General features: G+C 32.5%; 1 protein-coding gene across 1 annotated transcript in view; it reads right to left on the minus strand.

The window, feature by feature from the left end:
* LOC128986408 (uncharacterized) overlaps positions 1-25,825 on the minus strand; it is a 44,240-nt gene that overhangs the window by 12,780 nt on the left and 5,635 nt on the right. Inside the window, exons 2-3 of the mRNA XM_054406768.1 lie at positions 22,160-22,739; positions 18,123-18,303 (exon numbers count right to left, since the gene is read on the minus strand). Of these exons, the coding sequence (XP_054262743.1) occupies positions 18,123-18,303; positions 22,160-22,739 (761 nt within the window). The remainder of the gene's footprint in view (positions 1-18,122; positions 18,304-22,159; positions 22,740-25,825) is intronic.

A 25,825-nucleotide genomic window follows, 5' to 3' on the forward strand; every position in this document is an offset into this window, starting at 1 on the left:
AGGCAGTTTAATTTTTTTTATCTTTATACCATTAACTTCATATAAACTGGTTGTAACTACAAGAGTACAAGTACAAGGGTATCGACAGACACTTTAATTTTTAAAAATCTTTATACCATTACTTCATATGAACTGGTTGACAGTACGAGTGTACAACTACAAAGGTATTTACAGAGCCTTATCTTTAAAAATCTTTGTAAAATTGGCTTGATATAATAAACTTGCTAATCAAGTATACCAACAAATAAATACATTATAAATCAAACAAAATCGAGGCTCAATACAAAGTTATGAATTGAAAAATACATATTGCTATAAGAATTTTACTATAAATACTTTAAAGGCATAATAGAATAATGACGAAAAGAAAAATATGAACAAATCTTGTAAAAACAATTTTCCTATTACATCAAATAATTACTTACCATTAATAATTTGGTATTAAAATGCGTTATAAAACAAGGAAGAAGGAAAATACGGCTAAACAAACAAATTCATCAACAAATACGACGTTTTTAACCTAGCAAAAAGCAATGAAAAAATGAAATATCTAACTCAAAGTATTACATGAACAAAATACTATAGTTTACACCCTACTAGTAGGCCCAGAATAATCGCTTTAAAAAAACAACGGAACAGCAGACTAAACATATGGAAATGGTAATGCACAAAAACGAACAGCTGACTAATCATATGGAAATAGTAATGTAAAAAAAGACAATATAAATCAAACCGGTAAGTCTACGTATGCCATTGAAAAAAAAATACACTCCTGAATAATCTGAATACGTATTTAAAGAACAACGGGTAACCAAAGAAATACGTATTGTACAAAAAATACAGTTTACAAGGTAACTTATACAGTAAACGAAATACCAAAAAAGAAACAAATCCGCTTACTAAACGTACGTCATGGACCAAAAACTACAATGATTCTACAAAGAATGTACAAGTCATACAGTAAACGAAAAAATATAGCAAAACAACGAATTTGCTAACTAAACGTATATCGTGTAAAAAATACTATAATTTACACAATAGATTAACCGTGATACCGAATCTAAAAAAAAGGCTAATAACGAAACGTGTATATATATACAACAACTTACAGTTTACTAGGGAAACAGTAACAAAAAAAAAACCAAAAAAAATACAAACAGCTAACTAAGCACAAGTTATGCACAAAATACTAAAATTTACACCATAGGATAATCACGATATTAAACAATACACGAAAAGACTCACTAAACGTTTTTCATGAACTTAATAAAACAAATTACACTATACAATAACCACGATATTAAAACGCAACGAACCTGCTTACGAAACGTATGTAATGTTAAAATGCTAGAGTTTACAAGGTATACAGTAAACTAAATAAGGAAAACGAAACAGCTTACTAAACATAAATGTCATGGGAAAAATACTATATAATTTACACCATAGAATAATCGCGATATTTAAAAAATAATGAAACCAGCTGAATGATTAAATAAACGAATGTTGTGAATTAAAACTAGTTTACAAGATGCACCAATGTGCAAAATATACTCAAGTAATAAATAATACAAAATAGTTATTGGCCTTCATTCATTGATCTAAGGTTAAGTAGTTTTGAGATATGCGTGTATGACAAGAAGCTCTTGAACAAAGTTTACAAGTGTTGCAAATTTTTTAGTTTACGTTGATGTGGTACTGATTTTGTAGTAGATTTTCCGTAGCGGGCCATTCTTAAGCTACGGGACGTCCACAGCACAGTTTTTATAATTTTCAAACGCACAAGGAAGTTGACTACGAAGTCGCGATGCTCCCTGCAAGTAGACTCTAGTTTTAGCCATTCTCTATGTTTCTTCATAATGTCCTTTTTGATTGAAGACATCAAGGATGACTTGACCCCAACTATATGCTTCATTTTTTGAAAGTTTTCTTTAAAAGAAAAAAGCATGACGTCTGTTACGGATGCCATTTCCTTGGATGGAGCAGTCAGATGGCTCGTTCCATCTTTTGTGGAATAACTCCTGTGAAGAATCAGCAGCTCATTTTCGTCACTGAGCTGGGCACCTGTTGTAAGCTCTCGGCTGCATTCTTCACATGAGAATTTCTTCAAGCAAATCTTCGCCAAATATCCAGCAACATACCTGAAATACCTTGAAATTGTAACACAAGACATTTGATTTTGATTTGTTTTTGTTTTATAGAACCGTTTTTAGGGGTATTCCCTTCAAACCTATATTCAACTTTTTCATGCTAGTCTTAAGTAGCTCATTTACTCCATAGGGAGTAAATACCATTTTAAGTCCCTAGATAGTTAAAATCAGTTGTTGTAAACACAGTTGGTGTAAGCTTCGATAATAAGCAATCGACTTTATGATAGATTATTTATTACAAATCTATTTCAATGATTATGAAACAGATTTTTACCATTGCGAAGCAAACATTCAAAGTAAAAAGAAGAAGAACATATGTTAATTGTAAACAGTCAATGTGTAAATTATCTATGTTGTATTAAAAATGTGTACAGTTTTGGATGTTGGTTCGTATTTAATGATGTTATATAATTAATTATAGAATTTTTATTTTAAGGATTTGGCATATGAGTAAGCCTATGATAAATAACACTATTTCAGAGTTCTGCCAGTTTTTGTCTAACTCTATTCTGTAGAGTTTAAAGCATTCTACACCTTATCGTCTACAAATTGGCTAAATAATTTAGGTACGGTACTTTATAAAAGCTGACAGCCTTTTTACGTTGACTTAAATTGTAAGCTTACCTTTTCCAATCCATGGGCAGTTTGATTGTTATAAATTTACCCTTCAAACTGGAATAGGACTGTTGTGTAAATTGTGAGTATTTCCATTAGTTAATAATCTTTTAATTGACTCTTTTAAAATAATCGGAAATTATTACTGTTATTAGTTTTTAAACAAGTTATTTGTTTATAAATAACTCCTGTACTTCTTTCCAATTGCTCGATTTCGAGCAACAGGTACACTAGTGTAGTTATAACTCTACTCTAGTGGCCTACTGTAGTGGATACATTATACAGGTACCTATGTATAAACCCACTTCGGCATTTCAGCAAAGTATGTTATAGTATTACAGTAAAAACTCAATAACAAGACTCTCATACGGATTGTTAAATAAATCTTACTATCGAGGTTTGCAGTAACATGTGATTAGGGGTCAAATAAATATTAGAAGCTTTGAAAATGACACTTGTCAATGGCGACTTGTTTCGGAGGTCTTGTTGAGGTTTCACTGTATAAGTTTCTAATCATACGTTACGATTCATTTTCGCCGGGTAAGGAGCATAACAATGTTAACTATTTATCAGAGGCTTCCCCAACTAACTATAAAATTACATATTCATATATGCCTGCCTACCTGTTGTTGAAGTTTCTGGTGGAGGTGGAGAAGACGTCGTCGATATGTCCATTGTGTCTTGGAGGGCTGCTGCTGGCGTCGGTGTGGACGACACGGGTGCTGAGACATCGATGTTATTCCCATCGCCACTTAACGTCGGAATCGCGTGTTTTTCCAGGCGTGTTCTCATGTCACTAGTGAAACACGAACGTTCGAAGTGACGATCGCACACTGTTCGGCGTCTTAACAGAGATTCCGGTAACTCAGACAAACTCTCATTTCCGCAGTTTAAAATCCATTGACTGCACACTTCCGGATTACCTACTGGAAACTTAAAAAATACTCGGTCTGGGTTGTCTCTTTTAGTAGCATTGCATCTAGAAAAAAAACACTTATCACCCTGTTTTTTTTTGCGACGTCATTGTAGAAAATCTTACAGACCGTTATAAAAATTTCATTTTCGATAACAAATAGTACTACTCAGGAAGTCACTAATAACGGGAACTAACTTAAAGAGCTAATAAATAAATAATAACGTTCACCTATATCACAGTTAACGTATACACTGATTAAAGACAACGACTGTTCTCAATGCCACTTCTCAAAATACTGACTAGTTGACTAGTTCCTAGTTCGGAGGGAGGGCTTAGGGTTATAAAAGGCCCACCCATAGGCAGAAAAACCATTTTATGACACAAAAACCATCCAAGAAGGTGTGTTAAGTTGTCAAGTAGTGCCACACTGCCTAAGACCTGTGACGTTTGGAGAAAGTGTAGTTTAAGTATTAAGTGTGTTTCAAAAAGTAGTACGGTAACAAAAATACATGTCGGAAAAATGTCATTGGTCCATACACATTTTAAATTAGTAGTTTAAAAATACATACATGTGTATGAACAGTATAAAGGCAAATTTACGACATGGATTAAATACACTGTTGGTTAGTTATTATTGAGGGGTATTTTTTTATTATGCCTACGTTTGTTGATTCTATTTTACATGACATTGACAATAAATATTTTCAGTAAATTAATACATTGTCGTCGATTATAGTAAAAGGGTAAAAGAGTAAAGTTAGGATATTGTAACTATCTGAATTTGTTTCTAAGCAGAATACAGATATTCGAATTTGAAATGACACATGAAAAGTGTGAAAGCTTTATTTGAACTTTGAAACATGGCGGGAATAAATAATTTCATAACATATATCAATCAAATAGAAATATTAACTATATATTATATTTTAATTGGTTTGATTCGCTAACTCAAAGGGAAATGTTCAAAATGTTCAAAAATGTTCATGTATTTTCAAAAAGGTTTATTATGGAATTTTACAGCAATAGCATGCTTACAGACTTTCTCAGAGGCGTAAATAAGTAATGTCCAATCTTACAACATAGGTACATTCATGTAAAGTGTAAAAATCTTACGCATTATAAAATAAATTACTCTATACGAGTAGTTCAGAATAAAATGTTTACCATCATGTTAGGTTTATACTCAATGCCATCATATATAGAAGTAATTTTTTAAACCATGTTGGTTTCGCAAGGAGCACGCTTGAATTATTAGCAAAGCCGACAGCGAGCCCGCAGAAGCGGGATGAGCTGCGTCATTGTTGCGTCTTGCATGGTTACCGGTAGAGCGCACTAGCAACTTGATGTACTGCATTACCGAAGGTCGCGTAGTTCGGGCCGCTGACGCTGCTCAGCCTGGCGCTGCACGGGTAATGCTATGCCCCATTGAGTGGAGACTCTAGGGTTATGTCTATACTCAATGATATTATTCAACACCAATCTCGTTATATATTTGCAAAGTTTTCCCAAATTAAATATTTTATGAAAGTGGAGTAGCTGGATTTGCTTGTATACTACCCTAAGTTTAATAATAATAGTTTTAAACCCCACTGTGTAGTTGAAGGCTCTATCCCAATATAATTACAGTATCTTAATATAAATCAATATTGTAATGTTTTATTTCACCCGACTGGCCCACGGCCGACCTTGGGACTCTGACGATGACTCATAGTATAGACAATGACTTCAAATATGCACATGTTGACGTGTAGCCCCTCCCCCCCCCCCCCCCACCGCCAACCCTTACCCCAATCACTCCTTTCTCCCACGGCAGTCTCAGCTCAGCTTCTCATATGTCAGCTTAGTTTGATGAGTGATTACAAGTTATTTACGTGAATATTGTGTCAGTGTACATTCAATTTGCAATGTTTATTAAAAACATATTAAGTAGGCATACTTATTATAGGTTTTAATATTTTTTAAATTAATTGTATGGATTTAATTATCAACAATTAAAAAAGATTTTCATCAAAAATTTAAGTGATTTAATCCTGATCCCTGACTCTAGCAATTTTTTAAGGTGGTACCTATATTCTTTAGGTGTCTGTTGTTGGGAATGGGAATTGAAACGCAGATAGCGATGCAACTTGCTTTGTCTTGCCAATATTCACTGGGAAACAGCTTTGGCTAATCTGGGGTCAGAAGCAATCTACAACCGTTTCCACGATATTTTCTGCTACTGGATGAACATTTATTTCCCACCCACACAAGAAAGCAGCCCACCGTAATTCAAATAATACTTGAGTAAAAAATTGGTACTCTCCTGATTTCAAGAGAATGAAATTTCTTGTTATGTCCCTGTTTACTAAGTTCAAAAATAGTAATTAACATTGTGATGAAGAACAATACCTGAATGCTAAGAAAGAATACAAACATACCTTACAACTAGCCAAAAGAAATTCTTATGAAAATAAAATAAACACTGCCCAGGACAAAGCAAAAGCTGCTTGGCAGATAATAAAAAAGGAGTCCGGTCTCAGCTCAAAAAACACACTGATCCTGCAGCATCTGACTTCTGCCGCTACCTGAATACCATTGTTGAAAAAGTTGAAAAGGTACCGGGCTTGCAGTCAGGGAGCTTCATGCTCTCATGACAAAACAAAATGGAAATGGAATGGAAATGTTGAAAAAGTTCGGAGCAGCATCATCCCTGCTAGTGCCTCTGCTACGTCAGTCGTCAGGACCCAACATCGAGCACCCCCCATCAACCTCGAACCCGGGATCCAGGCCGATTTTGTATACCTAGAAATCCTGGGATTGGTGACTTTTAATCCCGGGATTAACGGGATTGCAAAACCTATGTTTATATTGATTTTTTGTGAATTTGAGGACTTTTACTTACGGAAAATTAATAAAAATAGTCCAATAACACTTGAAACACATATACTCTTTATTTTTAGGACGATTATATGAAATGGCATAAGTAATGATCTTTTTTGATTAGAAAATTTATTTATCATTAAACTCAATACGCGAACGAATGAAGGCCTAAATATATGTTTTAGTTTCTAGACGATTTGGATTTACTTTCTGTAAATGTTATTACATTAGTTAGAACTCAATTACAGTAGGCCTTCAAGTTATTTTGAGTTTTACTTTTGACATTTAACGTAAACAACGCAATTTTTGTAGCAAACATATTGCAATCGGAAATTTAAGTATTATTTTCATTGAGGCCATAAAATATAACTATAACACATGATTATAATCTCATTATAAAGATTGCTTATATTTAGGGTCTATAACTTTTATCTTCGTATTTGGTTATTTGTGTGGTGATTAAATTTCTTACAATCTAAAATTACGTTTTTCATACACACGCTACTATTTTTTTACAGTATCTTATATTGTTTTATTGCTGTAAGTCAAAATAACATTTTTATGCTGCTACTCGTGATTCTTCCCATTTTATCTTTTTCTCTTAGCTATTTTTAATCTATCTATTAGCGTGAGCTATAGGTGACGTATAGCCTACGTGCGAGTACGGTTGCTCGTGATTATTTAAATGTATTTATTATATTCTAGAGTGACATGTCAACATTTATACACTGTAAATAAGAAATACGGGCGATGAAAGTTCCGCGTGGTAATATTTATTTATTTAGAAAACTGAAAAATTGCGCAGTGTAACACTGGTAACGCCAGTTTAAAACATCAAAGTACTCAACAAGGGGACTTCTCGCTCATTTAAAATGGCTAAAAAGTTAAAAATTATAATATTATATAATCCCGGGATTGATCCCCGGCTGAGACGGATCCCTAAATCACGGGATTGGATTGAAGGCCCGGGATTGAGACCCCTACACGAATGGCAGCTTGTGAATCCAGGTGATGGGTGCAAAGTTGTATCAAAGTTTAAGTGCTCAAAGAGTGCCGATGATATTGTACAAATGTGTAAACCTACATTTATTCAAACGAGTTCGCGAAGCAGCATAATCGGAGCATGGGAACGGGGGTTTATGGGGGGTTTTATAGGGTAAAAATGGGGTTTTCCCATTTTTGACCCTAAAAACAAAAAAATTTTCAATTTCTTTCTAAACTGTTTTGTAGAGCTTAAAAAAAGAAATAATTTAGTATATTGAAGCAATGTTGTATGCCTAACGGTCACGGAGAAAATTCAAAAATAGTGTAATTTAAAATAACCATGTTATTCTTATGGAGAAAATGAAAACTGTTGTAGTTTACTTGTTTATGGATATATACTGATAAAATTTGGCAAATTTATTTATTTCATCCTATACTATTGACGTATGGTCAAAAACACGTTTTACCTTCCCCGTAGCAGCAAACCTAAGCACTCATTAAATCTAATGTTATTTAAATTGGGAATAAATATGTCTTATTTATATGGAAATATTTTATTAAAAATGTAATCAGACAAGTTGAAATTAGCTTAGTCTGCAGGTTTGCTGCGGCGGAGGTATTTATAAAAATAAATTTGCCTTTAAATCAGGAATGTTCACGATTGATGCAGTCGGAGAGCTTATCACATCTATATTAACCAACTTTGAACCGGACCAACCTACAGGCGCAATTCTTTGTGACCTAACCAAAGCCTTTGACTATGTGGATCATGGCATTCTTTGGAATAAAATTGAATCTGATGGAGTGATTGGCATTCAAAATTCTCTTTTTAGACCATACCTTAGTAATTGGCAGCAAAAAGTTTTTACCAATCAAGTCTACTCGGAACAAACTGAGGTGAAATATGGGGTACCACAGGGGTCGGTACTTGGCCCATGGATTTCTTTTTCTAGTCTTAATCAATGACTTGGATCTAAACGTGCATGCTAATTCTATCCTTTTTGCAGATGATATAACTTTTTTTTAACAAGTCCCTATGTTGCAACAATTAGGGATAAATTCAGTAGCATCATAAGTGAAGCTAATGAGTGGTATAAGACAATCTCTTGTTTATGAATGTAGAAAAAACTCAAAGCATGATCTTCTCCCAGGACATGGCTGCATAGCAGATTCTAGTCATAGTGTTAAGTTGCTTGGTATTCACTTAGACCCTAAATTATAGTGGAATGTGCATGTCGAGCTTGTTTGTAAAAAACTAAGCCGAATTAATTATTTATTGAAACATTTAAAGAAATATGTATCCTTTGACTATGTTAAAACTGTATACTTTAGTCTATCTCAAAGTGCCTTTTCCTATGGTTTCTTGCCCTGGGGATTTCTTCTGTGATTGATGAACTTCTTGCTCAAAAGAAATGCATCAGGATGATTACTGATTCAGATCATAAAGACCACTGTAGACCACTTTTTACATAAGAACATTTTAACCGTCGTAAACCTCAATATCCATCACTACATGCTTCACACTAAGAAAATTCTTAACAATTTAACTCTCGATAGAAACGTCCATAGTTACAAGTAGGGGTGTGCGAAGCAGCAAAATATTTTCGATTCAAAGCAACGATTCTATTCTAAAGGTTTTGGATGACGATTCGAACGATGCAACTCGATTCCTCTTAACCGGATACCTTTTAACCGGACATCGGTTTAACTGGACTAGATCGGCAGGAAGTGGGTGGTACTGAAACGACCGTTCTCATGGGAAATATTTTAGACCAGTGATCACGTTTCTAAATACAATGCTCTCCTACATTTAAGTCAAATAGGCATTAAAAACCATCCGTTTTTACAAGTTTTTGGGGAAGTCGGCTTAACCGGATAAACCACTATCTGGACTGGCCTCGGTCCCAAGGAGTCCGGATAAGAGGGAGTCTACTGTAGTTTTTTTACCTCATTGCTTTTTATCTGTTTTTATACTGCGATTTGATCTTATATGTAACTATACAACCCAACTTATTAGTTATTAATCTATTCAAATTTGACGACTACTGTGATCAAACTTACTGTTATTTATAGTACATATGTATTATTGAGTAAGCCTGTATGTATAATTTATTAAGAAGAAATTTAACTTATTTTATACTTATGCATCCTGCATGAAAACCTTTTATTGCTGTTGCTTGATTATTGACATGATCTATTGCATGATTGTATGATGTTTAATGATCAAATAAATCTATCTATCTATCAAGGTAAGACTTTAGCCCGGTCAAAGAAGCTCATTTCACGGCTTCCTAAAAACGTTTTAAGGGTTTGTTCAAAACCAAATTCAATCTGATTTGTATCAATGTATTTCTTTTTTCAAGACTACAATTGACTACATGTCGCAAGCTATTACCATTGACTTTTGGATCCCATTATAAGGACCACCGCAACTGCAGCCAATCATTAATTCAAATAGAACACAATTAGTTGAATGAGCCTCTCGCAGATTTTTTTATTGTCAAAATTCTATTTTCTCTTTTAGTTTACTGTACTCTTTTAGATACTGTGTAGTTGACGTGACTTATTTTATTCCAAAATTGGCTTTAACATGGGAATAGGCTATTTAATTCAGTATCCAAATATAGTCAATGCTACAACATAGAGTATTTTACCAAGGAAATTTCAAAATTTAACAGCTGCGGAGGAATAGAATTGGTTTCAGTAAATGTTTTATGTAGGTTTGGATAACGGTTTGTAGAATTTTGAATAGTAGATGATATTTAAGGGAACAAGGATAAAATATTTGTTTAAAAATTTCCAAGGTAGAAATTACTACCAGTTACATTATGGCCCATTATCTTTGAGTCATGACTGTTAGAAACGATAATGAAAGTCTAGCAAACAAGGCTGATAACTATTGCTGTCAGCCCATATATTTTTACATTGGTTAAATTGTTCAAACGCTAACAACAAATAATACCATTTTAGTAATGACAGCAGCATTCTACTTGTCAATGTTAATTTCAAGCAACGTGACATAGCATGAATAGACAATAAAACAAACAAGGTCACAGAGAACAAATACTTCTTCAAGTATATTAGTAACACATTAAACTAAGTTGTGTGAAAAAGTACAAAAGATGTGTCTCAAGCACAAAGCATTTGCTATTGCTTTATTATGCATTTCATAAAAAAAGAATATGAAATAGTTTTTTATATAAACTTATGTGAACCAGGCAGATGACCAGTGGACAGGATATTTGAGGATTTTGTACGAGAATCACCCCAATACATTACAAATAGCCAAAAATTGGGCATAGACTAAATATATCAATGTGTCATTTTGAAGGTTTTTGGTTTTATGCAATACCCAGTGATCGATTTGTGGGTGAACGCAGAGTTACGGTAGGCATACCTCTCTTTCAAAAAATCAAAAATATTGGCATAAATAGGTACAAATCACATTAAATAGGTTACAGTTCTGGCACCTCAACTTTTTACAAATTGAGGCCTGGCAATACCTGATATAATTTACCAGTATTTTAATATGAATTCATTATTGAATATAGACCCTAACAATTATATTCACACTCCTAAATTTACAATAATTATTTTTTCCCTCTATCTACAGTACCGTGTATTTCCGTTTAATCATTACAGTTATTTATTTATTTATTATTGTTATTATTATATTATTATTTATATTTATTATTGTTATTTGACGAAAGAACAAAAATGAATAAATCTACATGTATCCTCTAGGCTATATAGAGTAGGTGTGTAATTGACAAAATTTAGTTTAGTTGCTGGCTCTGTTGAAGGCCACATAACTGTGCCTACAACAGCTGGGTTCAAGGTCAACTGGTTTGTTAATCATATTAACATATCCTGATCTCTCACTGGAAACCTAACTAAACTAACTCTGATCATTAGATTAACAGTAGGATATAAAATATAGATGATAGTGACTGTAATATACCAAAACAGTTTAGAGAAACCATGAAATAAATTAAACTAATTAATTAATTCCTATTTTTTACAAAATTTTGAAAGTATCTTATATGTAGTAAAAAAGAAATATTCATAGTTGATACATTTTCATCTATGAAAAATGAATGCTGAAATGTCACTGGGTACATTGAATGTTCTCTAAGCATATAAAACCACTTTTAATAGAACCCATCTTTACACCCCTGCTTGTCTATTTAAGAAGGCCTGGATGAATTTGATATCAATGATGATTGGCTGTTAAGACTGAATATTGGGAGGTGGGGTTTTAAACGAGTTGAGTAGTCGATATCATATTATGTATGAAACTGAAAGTCCCGATGACCTTTCACTGTAACCCACTTTCTCCCCACAAAAACAATGGTGTTAGTCAACTATCAGTAGGGCTCAACTGGCTTACGTTCCTTTCCAACTCAGTATTACAGCAAATTTCCATTTTCATCATATTTTCTTACATCAATAATTTTTCTATCCAAAACTTTTTAAATTAATTAATTTAATTAATAACTCTAAATTAAGAACTATAAAACTAAATGTAAAATTTTACAAAAAAAATAACCATGGATTTTAGTTTTCTTATTTCAGTAGTAAGATTGAGCGCCAGGAAAATACACCTAATAAGTTTATCTGGGTTAGAGTATGAGTAATTATTTTCTTGTAATTGAGTGATTGCAACAGAACAGTGTCTAGAAACCTCCCTCAAAAATATTTTGTTTATTCATAATTAGTAAATAATTAACAATGAAAAAATATTCTAAGTTGGTTCTTTTTAGAACTTTTAATTGAATATATATATATATATATATATATTCTTTGGTTCTTTTTAGAACTTAAAATTGAATATGTATAGTCCATAAAAAAGTACAATATGAAATAGTTGCTTGTTTTAGTAATATGACATTATTTGCATTTTTTTATATGGACTTAAATTGGCATGTGGATACGTGTGTCTATCAGTGTGTACTTTATGGGTTATCTAACATAAATGTAGCCTATTAACGACGAGCTTCACCCCGTTTGACTTCATAAGTATTATTAAAACTATTGATAGGTTAAGTTAAGCTGAAATAAACAAAACAAATTACAGTAATACAAACACAAAACACCTGATAACAAACCAATACGTACAGCTGAGATATTTTTAACATTAGGTATATGGAAAGTTCCCTTTAAACGGAATTACGACCTTAAAGGGCAATTTATGAAATAATGGTTTTGCGCAAGGTTTTTCGTCATGACGAACATTTCAAGTATATGGTTTATGGGGGTGTTCATGAGTACTTTGGGATTAATATATGAATTTATAGAGATTATACACATGGATACATATAAAACATAGCTTCAAAGTCAATAAGATGTTGATAGAAAATAAGTACTGGTAACAAAGGCTAGAACAGATGTGGTACCGTACAGGTGTCTAGTGCAAACAGTCTGTAGCAGCTGAGTAACCAACTGAGCTATTGTCTACAATTAATTATAGTTATAAAATTATACTATGATTAAGCTGGTTGTAATTGGTCTAAGTAACAACAATTACAAGGTAGGTATGAATATTATTTTAAAACTAAAAAAAGGTTGGATGACTGTAGATCAACAACATGTATACTAATATATGGTTTAATATCGTCATAAATTTAAATGACATTTATTTCCAATGGATTTGCAAGGCACAATAAAGCTCTTTTTTGTATTTTCACTAACAATACTAAACAATTTAGAATGATAACATAAACACAAAAAACTAACATTTAAATGTAAATAAATTATTTTCTTTATGTCAGATATTTTCAATTAAACCTTTGAATATTGAAAAAAATGACTTTAGTATCTAATATTCAATGATAAAACGCTCAATTATAAAAGTCTCAACATAATTAATAATGTTGATTCACAGTCAATTCTTCATTTTTGTGAGCATTATTTTAAAAAGAGAAACTCATATGTTATTAGGGTGTTTAAAATCTATCGAATCGCCCAAGCTATAAAATATGGGAAAATAACATAATTTATTAGACTTATCATCATTATTATTATCAAACTGTAGGCTGTAAGATAACAACAAAACTTTCCTTATTTAGCTCACAAGGAAAAGTATGAGTAGATATGGAAAGATATGAATTGTCATTTCTATTTTGAAAATACACATTTCTGCATCAGTAAATGAAGAAAAATTCAATCTCTAAAAGAATAGAAACAACCAACATTGATTAACAACATTGAATCAATTGAATCATTGGATCAACATTGAACAAAGTCTATCGGCTGTAATAGTCATCACAGGCATCATATTATCCCAAACATGTGATGGGCATAGAAACATAGCTGATTTCTAAGTAAGCCTATCTAGCTGGAAGTCTAATCTCATGAATTCATTGGAGGAGTAAACAATATTGTCTTGGAAAATTATTTTGAGAGTTATCTTTAATGAGGTGAACTTTAAAGCTCTCAACGAGGGTAGGCTTCAGAAAACTGAATCTGTAATGACGGCTATTCATTGATTGATTAAGGCTAACTTGAGGTAAATTTGGATTATGCTTATTTCTACCATTGTATTGATGTATTAAAGATCTGCCAAAAGAGAGTTGGTTTTTATCCAATATAACTAGGATTACTTTCAGAGCAGTGAAAGTTGGTAGTTGAGTTTTTTGTATTCATGACGTTTTGTTACTACTCCTTTCTTTTAATTACCCTCACTTTAAAATTAAAACATAGACTACAAAACTTTTTATTTTTTGAATTTTTATGGGAAAATGTTTTTTTTTTTTTAATAATAGAGGCTTTCACCAAATTGATTTACCGAACATTGAACAAAGTCTATCGGCTGTAATAGTCATCACAGGCATCATATTATCCCAAACATGTGATGGGCATAGAAACATAGCTGATTTCTAAGTAAGCCTATCTAGCTGGAAGTCTAATCTCATGAATTCATTGGAGGAGTAAACAATATTGTCTTGGAAAATTATTTTGAGAGTTATCTTTAATGAGGTGAACTTTAAAGCTCTCAACGAGGGTAGGCTTCAGAAAACTGAATCTGTAATGACGGCTATTCATTGATTGATTAAGGCTAACTTGAGGTAAATTTGGATTATGCTTATTTCTACCATTGTATTGATGTATTAAAGATCTGCCAAAAGAGAGTTGGTTTTTATTTACATGCAACAAGTATGTGTCCTGTGTATACTGTATAATAGTAGAGGGCAAGGTCGTTATTTTAATTTATTCGTTACAGTAATTATTTAAAACTCGATAAACGATTTAACGATAAACAAAACTCTCCCCCCCCCCATAATTAGACTCCATGAGAAAGCATCAAATGAAAAATTGCATAATAACAAGTAAGGAGAACAGTTTGGTTCATACATATTTTGAGTTTTCTTAACAAGAATAAAACTCTTGATAATCTTTTCCAAGTTCCTGAATGTGATCATCCCATGTTAATTAAATGTCAAGATTTTTTCCAAGCAGTTTAACCTTCTTTGAAATGGATTTATCAATTGCTTTATTATTTTTAGAGAAAAAAAGTATTGTTTCTGTCTTTTAATCATTTAAAAGAAGGCCATTAGAAAGTTTTAGTAGATATCACAAATATGAGAACAGAAAGCGGTATGGATCATAAACAATACCCCCGCCGCAGAAAACCTGCAGACTAAGCGAATTTCAAACTTGTCTGATTAAATTTTTACTAGAATGTTTCTATAAAAAATAAGACATATTTATTCCCAATTTAAATAACATTAGAAACAAGTGCTAACGTTTTGCTGCTACGGGGAAGGTAAATTTTGTTTTTTCACCATAGGTAGTATAGGATGAAATAAATAAATTTGCCAACTTTTATCAACATATATAGGCTACATAAACAAGTAAACTATAACAAATTCAATTTTCTCCATAAGAATAGCATGGGAATTTTAAATTAAACTTTTTTAAATTTACTCTGGGACCGTTAGCGATACAACAGCGCTTTAATACAGTATACTAAATTATTTGTTTTTTAAGCTCTACAAAATGGTTATAGAAAGAAATTGCAAAATCTTTTGTTTTTAGGGTCAAAAATGGGAAAACCCCATTTATACCCCATAAAACCCCCCCTAAACCCCTATTCCCATGGTCCGATTATGGTAGTTCGCGAACTCGTTAGAATAAACGTAGGTTTACAAGTTTGTACCAAATTTCATCAAAATCGGATCGTAAATCATCAAAATGCTTCTGAATTTTCTCTAGAGCAAACAGTCTACTTTTTTTAATACCATACGAGTAGTGATGTAAAATACCCAGGTATTTAAAACTCGGGGTAAATACCCTGGGTATTTACCCGGGTAAATACCCAAAATCCATAAATACCCGGGTATTTTGGGTATTTATAAAATAAATTGAAATTCCCTACCCCTAAATATGTTATTGTTATTACATGATAAATTAGGATAGTCAATAACACCTTTTACAGTAACTTGAAGCTTTGCTCGCTTAATGATTTAGCACTTTTTTTTAATAATACATAAAATTTCTAAATAAGCATGGGGTTTTGTGTCTTAAATCGAGTAACATCAGTTAAATTTAACTCACTAAAAAATATTGGTATATTAAAAAAGGCTGTGGCTATTTCAATTTTTATAATTTCATAAATTTATAACCAATTAAATAACATAAACAAAATTATTTTAATTTATAAATATCCAGGAATTGTTGGGTACTTATGATGCAAAATTGTTATTGTATAAATGGTTTGGAAGGCTAGACAGACCTAAGGCCTATTTGACATCTAGGCAGAATGATAGAATACTTATAAGTAGGCTTAATTAAACTTTTCTGTGTTACCGCTTGGTTGGAAACAATAATATATTTGGATAAACCTACTAAAAAAACGTATCTCCTGTTTTTTGGTCGAACCTAATATAATTTTGAAAGATTTATTGTGCTATAGATTCCAATGTTTTGTATCACAAGTTGATGAAATTAGTTTTTTTTTTATTTTGATACCATTGATAGCCTACCAACAAAAGATTTAGAACAAAAATTATAAATCCTGCCATCCTACAGATTGAATTTTAAAATTATTTTTCTTAAGTTGTTTACACATAGGCTACTACTAGGTTAAATTTTCCTGTCTTTCTAAATAATAATTATTAGGTACTTTGCAAATTATTTTTTTTCACTTTCAATCAAATAAATTCATCTATCTATCATAGAAATTAAAAAATCATAAGTAGTCAGGACCTGTGCAGCAACCATGCGACCAGGGTATTTATGCCGATTATAACCAGAAGTAAAATGCCAGTAGTGACCATATGAAATTTTGTTTAACACATTTTATCATCATTTTACTATCCTTGCAAGGTAATAATTGCAAAAAAACATCTAAATCTTCTCTAACTTTAATAAAAATTATAAATACCCAGTTTTTGGGTATTTACCCGGGCCTGGGGTAAATACCCGGGTAAAAACCCAATTTATATTTACCTACCCACTGGGTATTTACCCGGCCCACATCACTACATACGAGCACTAGTTCTAGTACATCCCCCCAGCTATACGTAACTTATGTTGTACCGTACAGTAGACTTCCTCTTATCCGGACTCCTCGGGACCGAGGCCAGTCCGGATAACGGGTTTTCCGGTTAAACCGACGTCCCCAAAAACTCATTAAAACGGACTGTTTACTGTGATATTCTACTTAAATTTAGGAGAGCAATGTATTTAGACACGTGATCACTGGTCTCACATCTTTCCCACGAGAACAGTCGTTTCAGTACTGCCCACTTCCTGCCGATCTAGTCCGGTTAAACCAATGTGCTGATAAAAATTGTCCGGTTAAACAGATGTCATTTCCGCCGAGTGTAGTCCGGTTAATCCGATGTCCGGTTAAAAGGTATCCGGATAAGAGAGAGTCTACTGTATGTAATCATAATATGTCATAAGTCATAATCATCAATAATCATAAGTTGATGGACACACACAATCAAAATTAAATTAAAAATATATTTCATACTTTACTTGTGGTGTTTTTGGCCTCTGGGGACCTCAAAACAAAAAAATAATTCGGTCCCGGGTCTAGGTCTTACCATGAGACCTACGGTAATTAATAGCTTATTCCCTATATGGGAAATTCGCTAAAAACAGATGACGTAACTGGCCCAAATCCAATAGGCCCTAATAATAACATTAATATTATGGTTTATACAGTTCCATTTAAGCAATGTTAAATAATGTTTACTTTCATGCCAATAAAATTATTTATTTATGTTAATGATCCATACTGTTTCTGTTCTAGTAGGTTGTCGTGGCAGACATTGGAGACTTTTTCAGCTGATACTTCATACTGTAGTTGAGGGAATATTGCTATTTAAGCCATTTGCATAAATAATGAGAAGAAAGGAGCCCAGGACTGACCATGTTTAGATCTTACACCATTAATTTCCACTCTCTGTTGTCTGTGTTCAAGCTGAGAGTGTATTAATTTTAGTTCAATACCCTTTATCACTGAGGTTTTTTTAATGTTTCAGGCTAAAGAAACAGCAAGTATTAAAAAAGCTACACTAAGTATCTAACTTCATTCTAAACTCATTCCTTATAGTTGGGTTGCGTCCCTATCTCAATCAGTAATTGCGTACCCAAGTTCTTGAGTGAGCGCTGGTAGTCATCTGGGTCTAGGGACATGAGCGCCTCCACACTGATGATCTCCGCCATTCCCTTGGCGTACTGTACGAGGTCAGGGAACAAACGAGGGGTGACTACCAGGGTAGACTGAGGTCTGACATGTGACAACACAGCATTCAGCACACGTCCATAGTCCTACACAACACCACAACAATGTCAATAACAGCATAAGGTACAACTTTCTTGTAAAACTAGACTAAGTAATTTTACACAAATGCAGAGCTGAAATTGAATAATTTGTTGGTGATCAACTAAACTGAATCTGCAGAATGTCCAAAACATGTTGAACATATGTTATCACTTGTATTGAGCCGAATATACTAGTCTAGGCAACTTTGATACGGTATCTCAAAACAAAAAATTCAATTCAAAAGGCTGGTGAAGTATGTACGGTACCTTGAACAAAGAGACACTATCACACCAAAAAGTAAACTGTTGTGATTTAGGATGTATTAAAACCAATATTTTCAGTAATATTTGATTTTTTTATTCTTATAAATGAATAGGCTTATTATTAATTTACATACAATTTATAGAGAAAGAAATTAAATGTCTTCAGAAAAATGCATCTTTAAGCTCTTTCTGAAAACTACATTTTTTTTCGAAGTACCGTAATTTAAAACCTTTTTTATGAGAAGCTCTTATTAATGGACAAAATATGAGTCGGCTACTAATATTATTTTTAATTTCATTCAAGTTACTATTTATTTATTTTTCTAACAGATAGAGCTACTGCTGAAGTTAAGTTACCACACAAATCTGAACCAGAAAATGTATAGGCCATCGTCAGGTACAATTAATATATATTATATAGCATACCTTATACATTTTATATATTTATATAGTAACCATACATACACTAGATTTTCTATCAAAACTTTTACTGTTTTTTTTTCTGTGTAAAAAATAAATATGATACGTTTTTAAAGAAAAGAAACAGTCACTTTTGTAGTCTTACTTTGTAACATTATAAAATAAATTTACTAGATCCATGTGGGTTGTAGACAAAAGTTGAAAAATAAATTAATTAAAGAGGGGGTAGGAGATGAACATTACTTCTTTAAAGCGGCAATTAGAAACAGCTTAGTAAATAGGCCAATGTACTTGCTGGAGGAGCTGAGTGAAGAGCCCTTAAAAAATACTTAGAGCCCCCGGCTACCCCAAAAATGTTTTATTTACCGCCACAGCCTGGTTAAGTTTCTTGTATGTAAAGAGTAATGTTTTATATTTTTAAATTTATATATTGACAGTCTATCTGACATTGTTGGTCAATGACGAAGCATACAAGTATCAAGTAAATATAGAACTAAAATCATTAACATGAAAACTCAATGTAATTAGTTCATAAACACTACTCATGAAAGTAAAAATAAAAATATGAAATAAAAGGTTTCTTAACTTATGCAGAAAATTTAGAAAAACACTAAGAAAAATCTTATCTCTCTACTAAGAATAAGGACTCATAAAAACCATAACAAAAATATAACAGAAAAATATGCACAGATCCAGAATGTAGAGGCCTAGAAACTTACCTTTGTAGAAAATCCCAAGCAATACCTAATCCAACAAACCGCATTTAAATTGATTATGAATAAAAATCATTATTCAAACAGTACGGTACCAGAGTAAATAAATTAAGCAATTCCATTTTTTGTGACACACATACATTTTTAATTTATTTATCTAAGTTAGGCATACACATCTAAATTAGGTCCACTTATGATAGGCCTAATATAATAATTAAAATACTGTACCATACAGGAATAATGCTTAGGATATTAAAGAAACTATATTGGTTATCTGTAAGAGAATTTTTCAAGTGCTTAATGGATTTATTTTTGGCTAACCATTAAGTTACTGCAACCAGCAACTTAACTGATTAAATTAATTAATAAATTTTAACTAGCTCACTCTAGCTTTATTGAACATTGAACATAACTAAAAAATCACATTATTTGCCAGTAGGCCTATAAATAAATTATATCAGCAATCTGACACATGCTTTCTCTCATTAGCTTGTCAGCAACCTTTATGGTTAAGCGATGAGAGTAACTCTATCATAATAGATAAAATCACAAAAGTTGCATTGACTTTTGAACTAGGCCTAGCCTATAATTTTTACAGAAATGTGGGCGTTGCACTATTTTGTTTGGAATTATAAGGACCATAACAGACAAATTTCAAATCAGAACCAGTTTTTTCTTTTTAATCCTATCCGTTTTTCATGGGAAAATAACGTAATTTACAATTAATTTTGAACTGTAATTAATACAACAATGGGAGTTGTACCGTATTGTTCAGAATTTAAAGGACTACAACATACTAATACTATGTCTTACAATGTTATTTCAAGTGACAAGTTGTTTCATTGGAAAATTCCTTTTTATGTTAAAAAAATCAATCTTTTGATTGTACTGTGGTACTAAAGGTCTTTCTCATCTTAATGAGCTTTGGAGCTGACCATGGTAAAGGCAGAATTGAATTGACGAACTATATCCAAATAATTTCTGGATATAAGTCTCACAGTCCTTTTTTCAGATTGGGAGTTTCCAATGAGAACCTAAAGGTATGGTGAATTGCACAAATGAGGTAAACAAACCTTTCATTTATGGCAACAAAGAGTAAAAACTTAACTGTCTCGGTCAGTCTTTACTTGCTTAAAAATATATAAGCCACTACAATGTAAACATTTAACGTTCATTTGTCCGAGATTGGACTACCACAACGGTGGTACTACACCACTATGTACCCATCAAATGTTCAATTGAGAGGTTGATGCAAGCGGTCATGTTCGCGTTCCCTCCAGCCACTCACAGTTCTTCGTCGTACTGGCGGCATTTGATTTTAAATTGAAATGAAAAAAGAAAGTTAACCAAACAACAGAAAACACTATAAAGGAATTGGAATTTTGATACACATTGTAAATTACATGATAATATGGTAATGTAACGGATAACTGCCCTGTGAAGATTAAATTTTAAACATTCACTTCATCCCATCGAACTGTAACCACATGATAACCAGTAAAATACGATGTAAGGTAAATCAACTTAACCATAGACAAAAAGAAATATTTATTCTTAAACACTTTGTTGTTTAGTATTGATAAGAAACTCTTAATTATGAACCAGACTTAGTTAACAGATAGAAACAAAATATAAATTCTAGTTTTGCTCTGGAAGTTTTAAGTCCTGCAGTCTGTGGTTAACCTTAAAAACTATTTCAAACTACGTCCATATGTTATTTGTAAACAAAGGGAAATGAGTTTGATCAAATGTCAACAGATAGCGCCGCCTTCTAAACTTAAGCCCTCAAGTGTACTTGCCCTTTCTTAATATTCTGAGACATATTTGCACATCTACGTGAAAATACCTTTAATTTGACACCTCAAACCTTAAAATCCATCAAGCCGTTATTGAGTTATGATAAGAAACTCTTTATTATGAACCAGACTTAGTTAACAGATTGAAACAAAATATAAATTCCAGCTTTGCTCTGGAAGTTATAAGTCCTGCTGTTTGTGGTTAACCTTAAAAACTATTTCAAAATACGTCCATATGTTATTTGTAAACAAAGGGATATGAGTTTGATCAAATGTCAACAGATAGTGCCGCCTTCCAAACTTTAGCCCTTAAGTGTAATTAAGTGGTGCCCTTTCTAAATATTCTGAGACGTATTTGCACATCTGCATGAAAATACCTTTAATTTGACACCTCAAACTTTAAAATCCATCAAGCCGTTATTGAGTTATGACCATGAAAAGAAAACTGCTTGCGTATTAATATATAGATGTTGGTTGTAAATAATTTATGTAGTTAATAATCCTGATATTCTAAAAGTAGGCTACCTATGTTCATTGTGACAGTTATGTTATGAGGTCCAACTGTTCTTAAATGTTTAAAAACCTGATGTCTTAAAAAGATCATAAGTTTTTTATCAACAGATTTTTCCTAAGAAATTTCTAACAAAGGTTAAGTTTTTGTAAACTCACTTTGTGCAGGTCCTGGTCCACAACTTGAGCCCAGACTCTGGCAGGCATATGTGACGTGTCTGCGACACACAATATAGTTTTGCTGTAATTGTTATTATGTGGCGCTGTTGTCATTGAGCCGTCAGGGAAGATGTCCACCAGCACTACTGAGCCTTCACCCCCAAGTTGTGACAGTTCCGGGTGATTCTGCATGTACCAGTCTGCTATGAATGTGCACTGCCCGTAAATCCGTCGAACTAACGATGTCTTCATCGTTTTGCCATCAATAACTACATCTTCGGGATTCAGGCTATTACACCATGCCAACATAGTTTCTACAGAGGCTTTAACACTACATTGAAACTCCTCCATAAAGCTGCCTGTTTTTATTGGCACTTTTTTCTTGCACTCTGTGCACAGCCAGTTAAATTTATCGATTATGCGGGCCTTTTTCCAATGCATCTCCAGCCCATTACAAGTAGAGTTAGGACATTTCACAGAACCGAGAAGGAGACCGATTTCTTTCATCCACTCGCACAATTCACCCTCACGACCTTCCGCTAACAGTGGCTTTATGGTATCGAGGAAACTGTCTTGGCTCCTGTAAACAAGACAAATGTGACTTTCAGTGTTTTATTTGGACAAAAATAGTCTGGAGATAACATAAACTATCAACTAGGTTCATTTTAACCTAAACTTTAACTTACCTAATCTAACCTAACTTAGATAAGTTATGTAGGCTAAAGTTAGGTATAATCAACTAAAAACACATTTTATTCACTGAAATAATATATAATTAAATCCATATGATAAAGAATCTCAGCTGATATTTTTTGTGAATATTTGTCTCATTCTCTGTTTACCAACAACGAATATCGCAATGTGACTGTGCCTTTATCATTTTGAATCATATTTAATAGTTGTAAATTTGTACTACATATTTAGTAATATTCCTACATAAACTGTTTCTTGTGCATAGACTTATAAATTTGAAGTTTAGGGCATTACACTTAGCCCGTTTTGAAACATTTCATCTTAGTAAACAAACAATTTGATCGTCACATGAAAAAGGTGCAGCTGCATTTTATAAAACCCTAAACATATCAAATCAAATCATTAATTTAGCTATTTATATTTGCCTTTTTTCATGTCACAGGGAAATAAATTTGTTCATTTTAGCGAATTTCCCTATAGGGAAGTAGCTATTACCGTAGGTGGCACGGTAAGACCTAGACCCGGGACCGATTTACTTTTTCATTTTGATGTCCCCAGAGGCCAAAAACACCATTCGTTAAAATTTTTATATATGTATATATATATATATATATATATACGTCCGTGAACGCGATAACTTGAGTAATTTTTGTCCGATTTTGATGAAATTTGGTTTAAAGGTGTAAAGCGGGATAAACTTGAATGAGTTCGCGAACCAGCACGATCGGACCATGGGAACGGGGCTTTACGGGGGGTTTTATGGGGTAAAAATTGGTTTTTCTCACTTTTGACCCTCAAAACACAAAATTTCCCGATTTCTCTTTAGACCTTATTAAAGAGCTTAAAAAAAAACAAATAATTTAGTATATAAAAGTATTTTTGTTCGATTATTAGTAACGGAGAAAATTAAAAAAATTGTAAATTTAAAATTCCCATGTTATTCTTATGGAAAATATTGTCAAATGTTGTAGTTTGCTTGTTTGTGGATATATTTTGATCAAACTTGGCAAATTTATTTATTTTGTACTAAGCTATCAATATTTTACTCAAAAACACACTTTATTAGTTTCCTTGTAGCAGCAAACCTAGGTACTCGTTAAACCTAATGTTATTAAAATATATTTAACTGAAAATCAATTCAGACAAATGGAAATTCGCTTAGTCGGCAGGTTTGCTGCGGCGGGGGTATTATATAGGCTAGTTGGTAATTAGGTTTGATGTGTTTGAAAATTTTACTAATATTATAAATGTGAAAGTTTGTGTGTTTGTTTGTTTGAAGTTCAATCACGCATTAATTACTGGACGGATTCGGGCTGAAATTTGGCATGATGATAGCTCACATTCCCGATTAACATATAGGCATATTCTTATCTCAAAAATCCTTTCGGGCTCCGCCCCAGTGGCTCTGGTACTTCCCCATGTTAACCTTATGGAATTAAAGAATTTAGTCAGCTGTTTCAACTAAAAAGGTTGGTTCTATGGCATGCAAAAGCATTAAAAGTTATAAGATTTACCAACAGAGTGCAGCACTATTATTTTTTTCATTTATGAAAACAGCTAATTTGAACCAATTTTAAGCAGCAACAAAAAAATGCAATGAGAACTGTCTGTTTACAGTTATGTTTATGTTTTTAATTCCATGAATAATTTGTGATATTTTGCGAATATTTAATAGTTTGTTTTTCTATTGTTTGTGGTAGAACGTTATGGCTATGTTAGATGTGTAATACTATAGTATACCGTAAATTTAAAGAAGCAAATTTTATCAAACTGTGTACTCCCCCATTGCAAACGCAAAGCTTGAGTATAACTGCAATAAGCATTTTATACTTATATTCATATAGTCATACGGACGCTAATTGCAGTCAGTGAGTCCGCGTTAACTAAGCATTTTATACTTATATGCCAATCCCGTACGAAGGACGGGTACTCTACTAGTTAATATATATGTTTGAATGAAAAAACAAATTTCTAAAAAATATGAAGATCTAGGTATAAAAGTCATAAAAATTTATAATAGCCTACCGGTACCAGTGCTATATAGTCAATGCCGGTACTCTAATAATCATTTTTCTTTGAACATTTTTCTTTTTACATAATTTGATCTCTAATTTTATCAGACTTTACAAAAATGTGTACTTTTACTACATTCCTAGATAGCATATTTAGGCCTAATGTGTTTTGTTAGAAATTGGTAACTTAGTGTAAAATCGTTAAATTTGAAACTTTTTTGCTGTGTCATAACTTTTTAAAACAAAATGGCAGTTGAAATATTTTAACATTTCCATGAAGGGAAATAAATTCCCAATCATTTGTAATCTTAGCTTAAGTTACATTTTTTTTTATTTGGTTCATGCAGCAAAGTTTTACTTTCAAAATTAAAAAAAAACAATTGTTTACATTTTTTCTAGGCCTACTTAACTTAAGTGGAAGAAGTAATTACATTAAAACATATAGTCGTATCAAATGGTTATCCAAGTAGTATTGTGGATAAACTCATCTACAAACATAAAAATAAAACAGGAACTAATAAACAGAACACTTTCATCTCTGCAAAATTTGGCACCTTTATGAGCAATAAATATAAAAATCTCATGGCAAAAAACAAAATCACAGTTTCCTTTAGAACAGAAAACAAGCTTGGTTCATTGTTAAAGGAACGCAGTCCCACGATGACGCAATTTTTTGATACTGTAAAACTGGTGTTTACAAGATCAATTAATTGTACCGATTGTACGAAATATTACATCGGCCAAACAGCACGTTCCTTTACAAAACGATTCAAAGAGCATATTCCAAAAGCGTCAACAGCCTCACCAAACATCATCTTTTGCCGAACATTTAATATCCCAAGGCCACAATTACACCAACATTAGCAGCAATATGGATAGGTATTCTACATTTGTCTTAAGACAGATATAAACTTAACACATTGGAAGAGTTCGAGATATATAAGGCAGTAAAATCCGACCA

This window comes from Macrosteles quadrilineatus, unplaced genomic scaffold (assembly GCF_028750875.1).
Source record: "Macrosteles quadrilineatus isolate MER2022 unplaced genomic scaffold, UCM_ALF_1.0 Scaffold_2__2_contigs__length_208266976, whole genome shotgun sequence".
In the NCBI taxonomy this organism is placed as follows: domain Eukaryota; kingdom Metazoa; phylum Arthropoda; class Insecta; order Hemiptera; family Cicadellidae; genus Macrosteles; species Macrosteles quadrilineatus.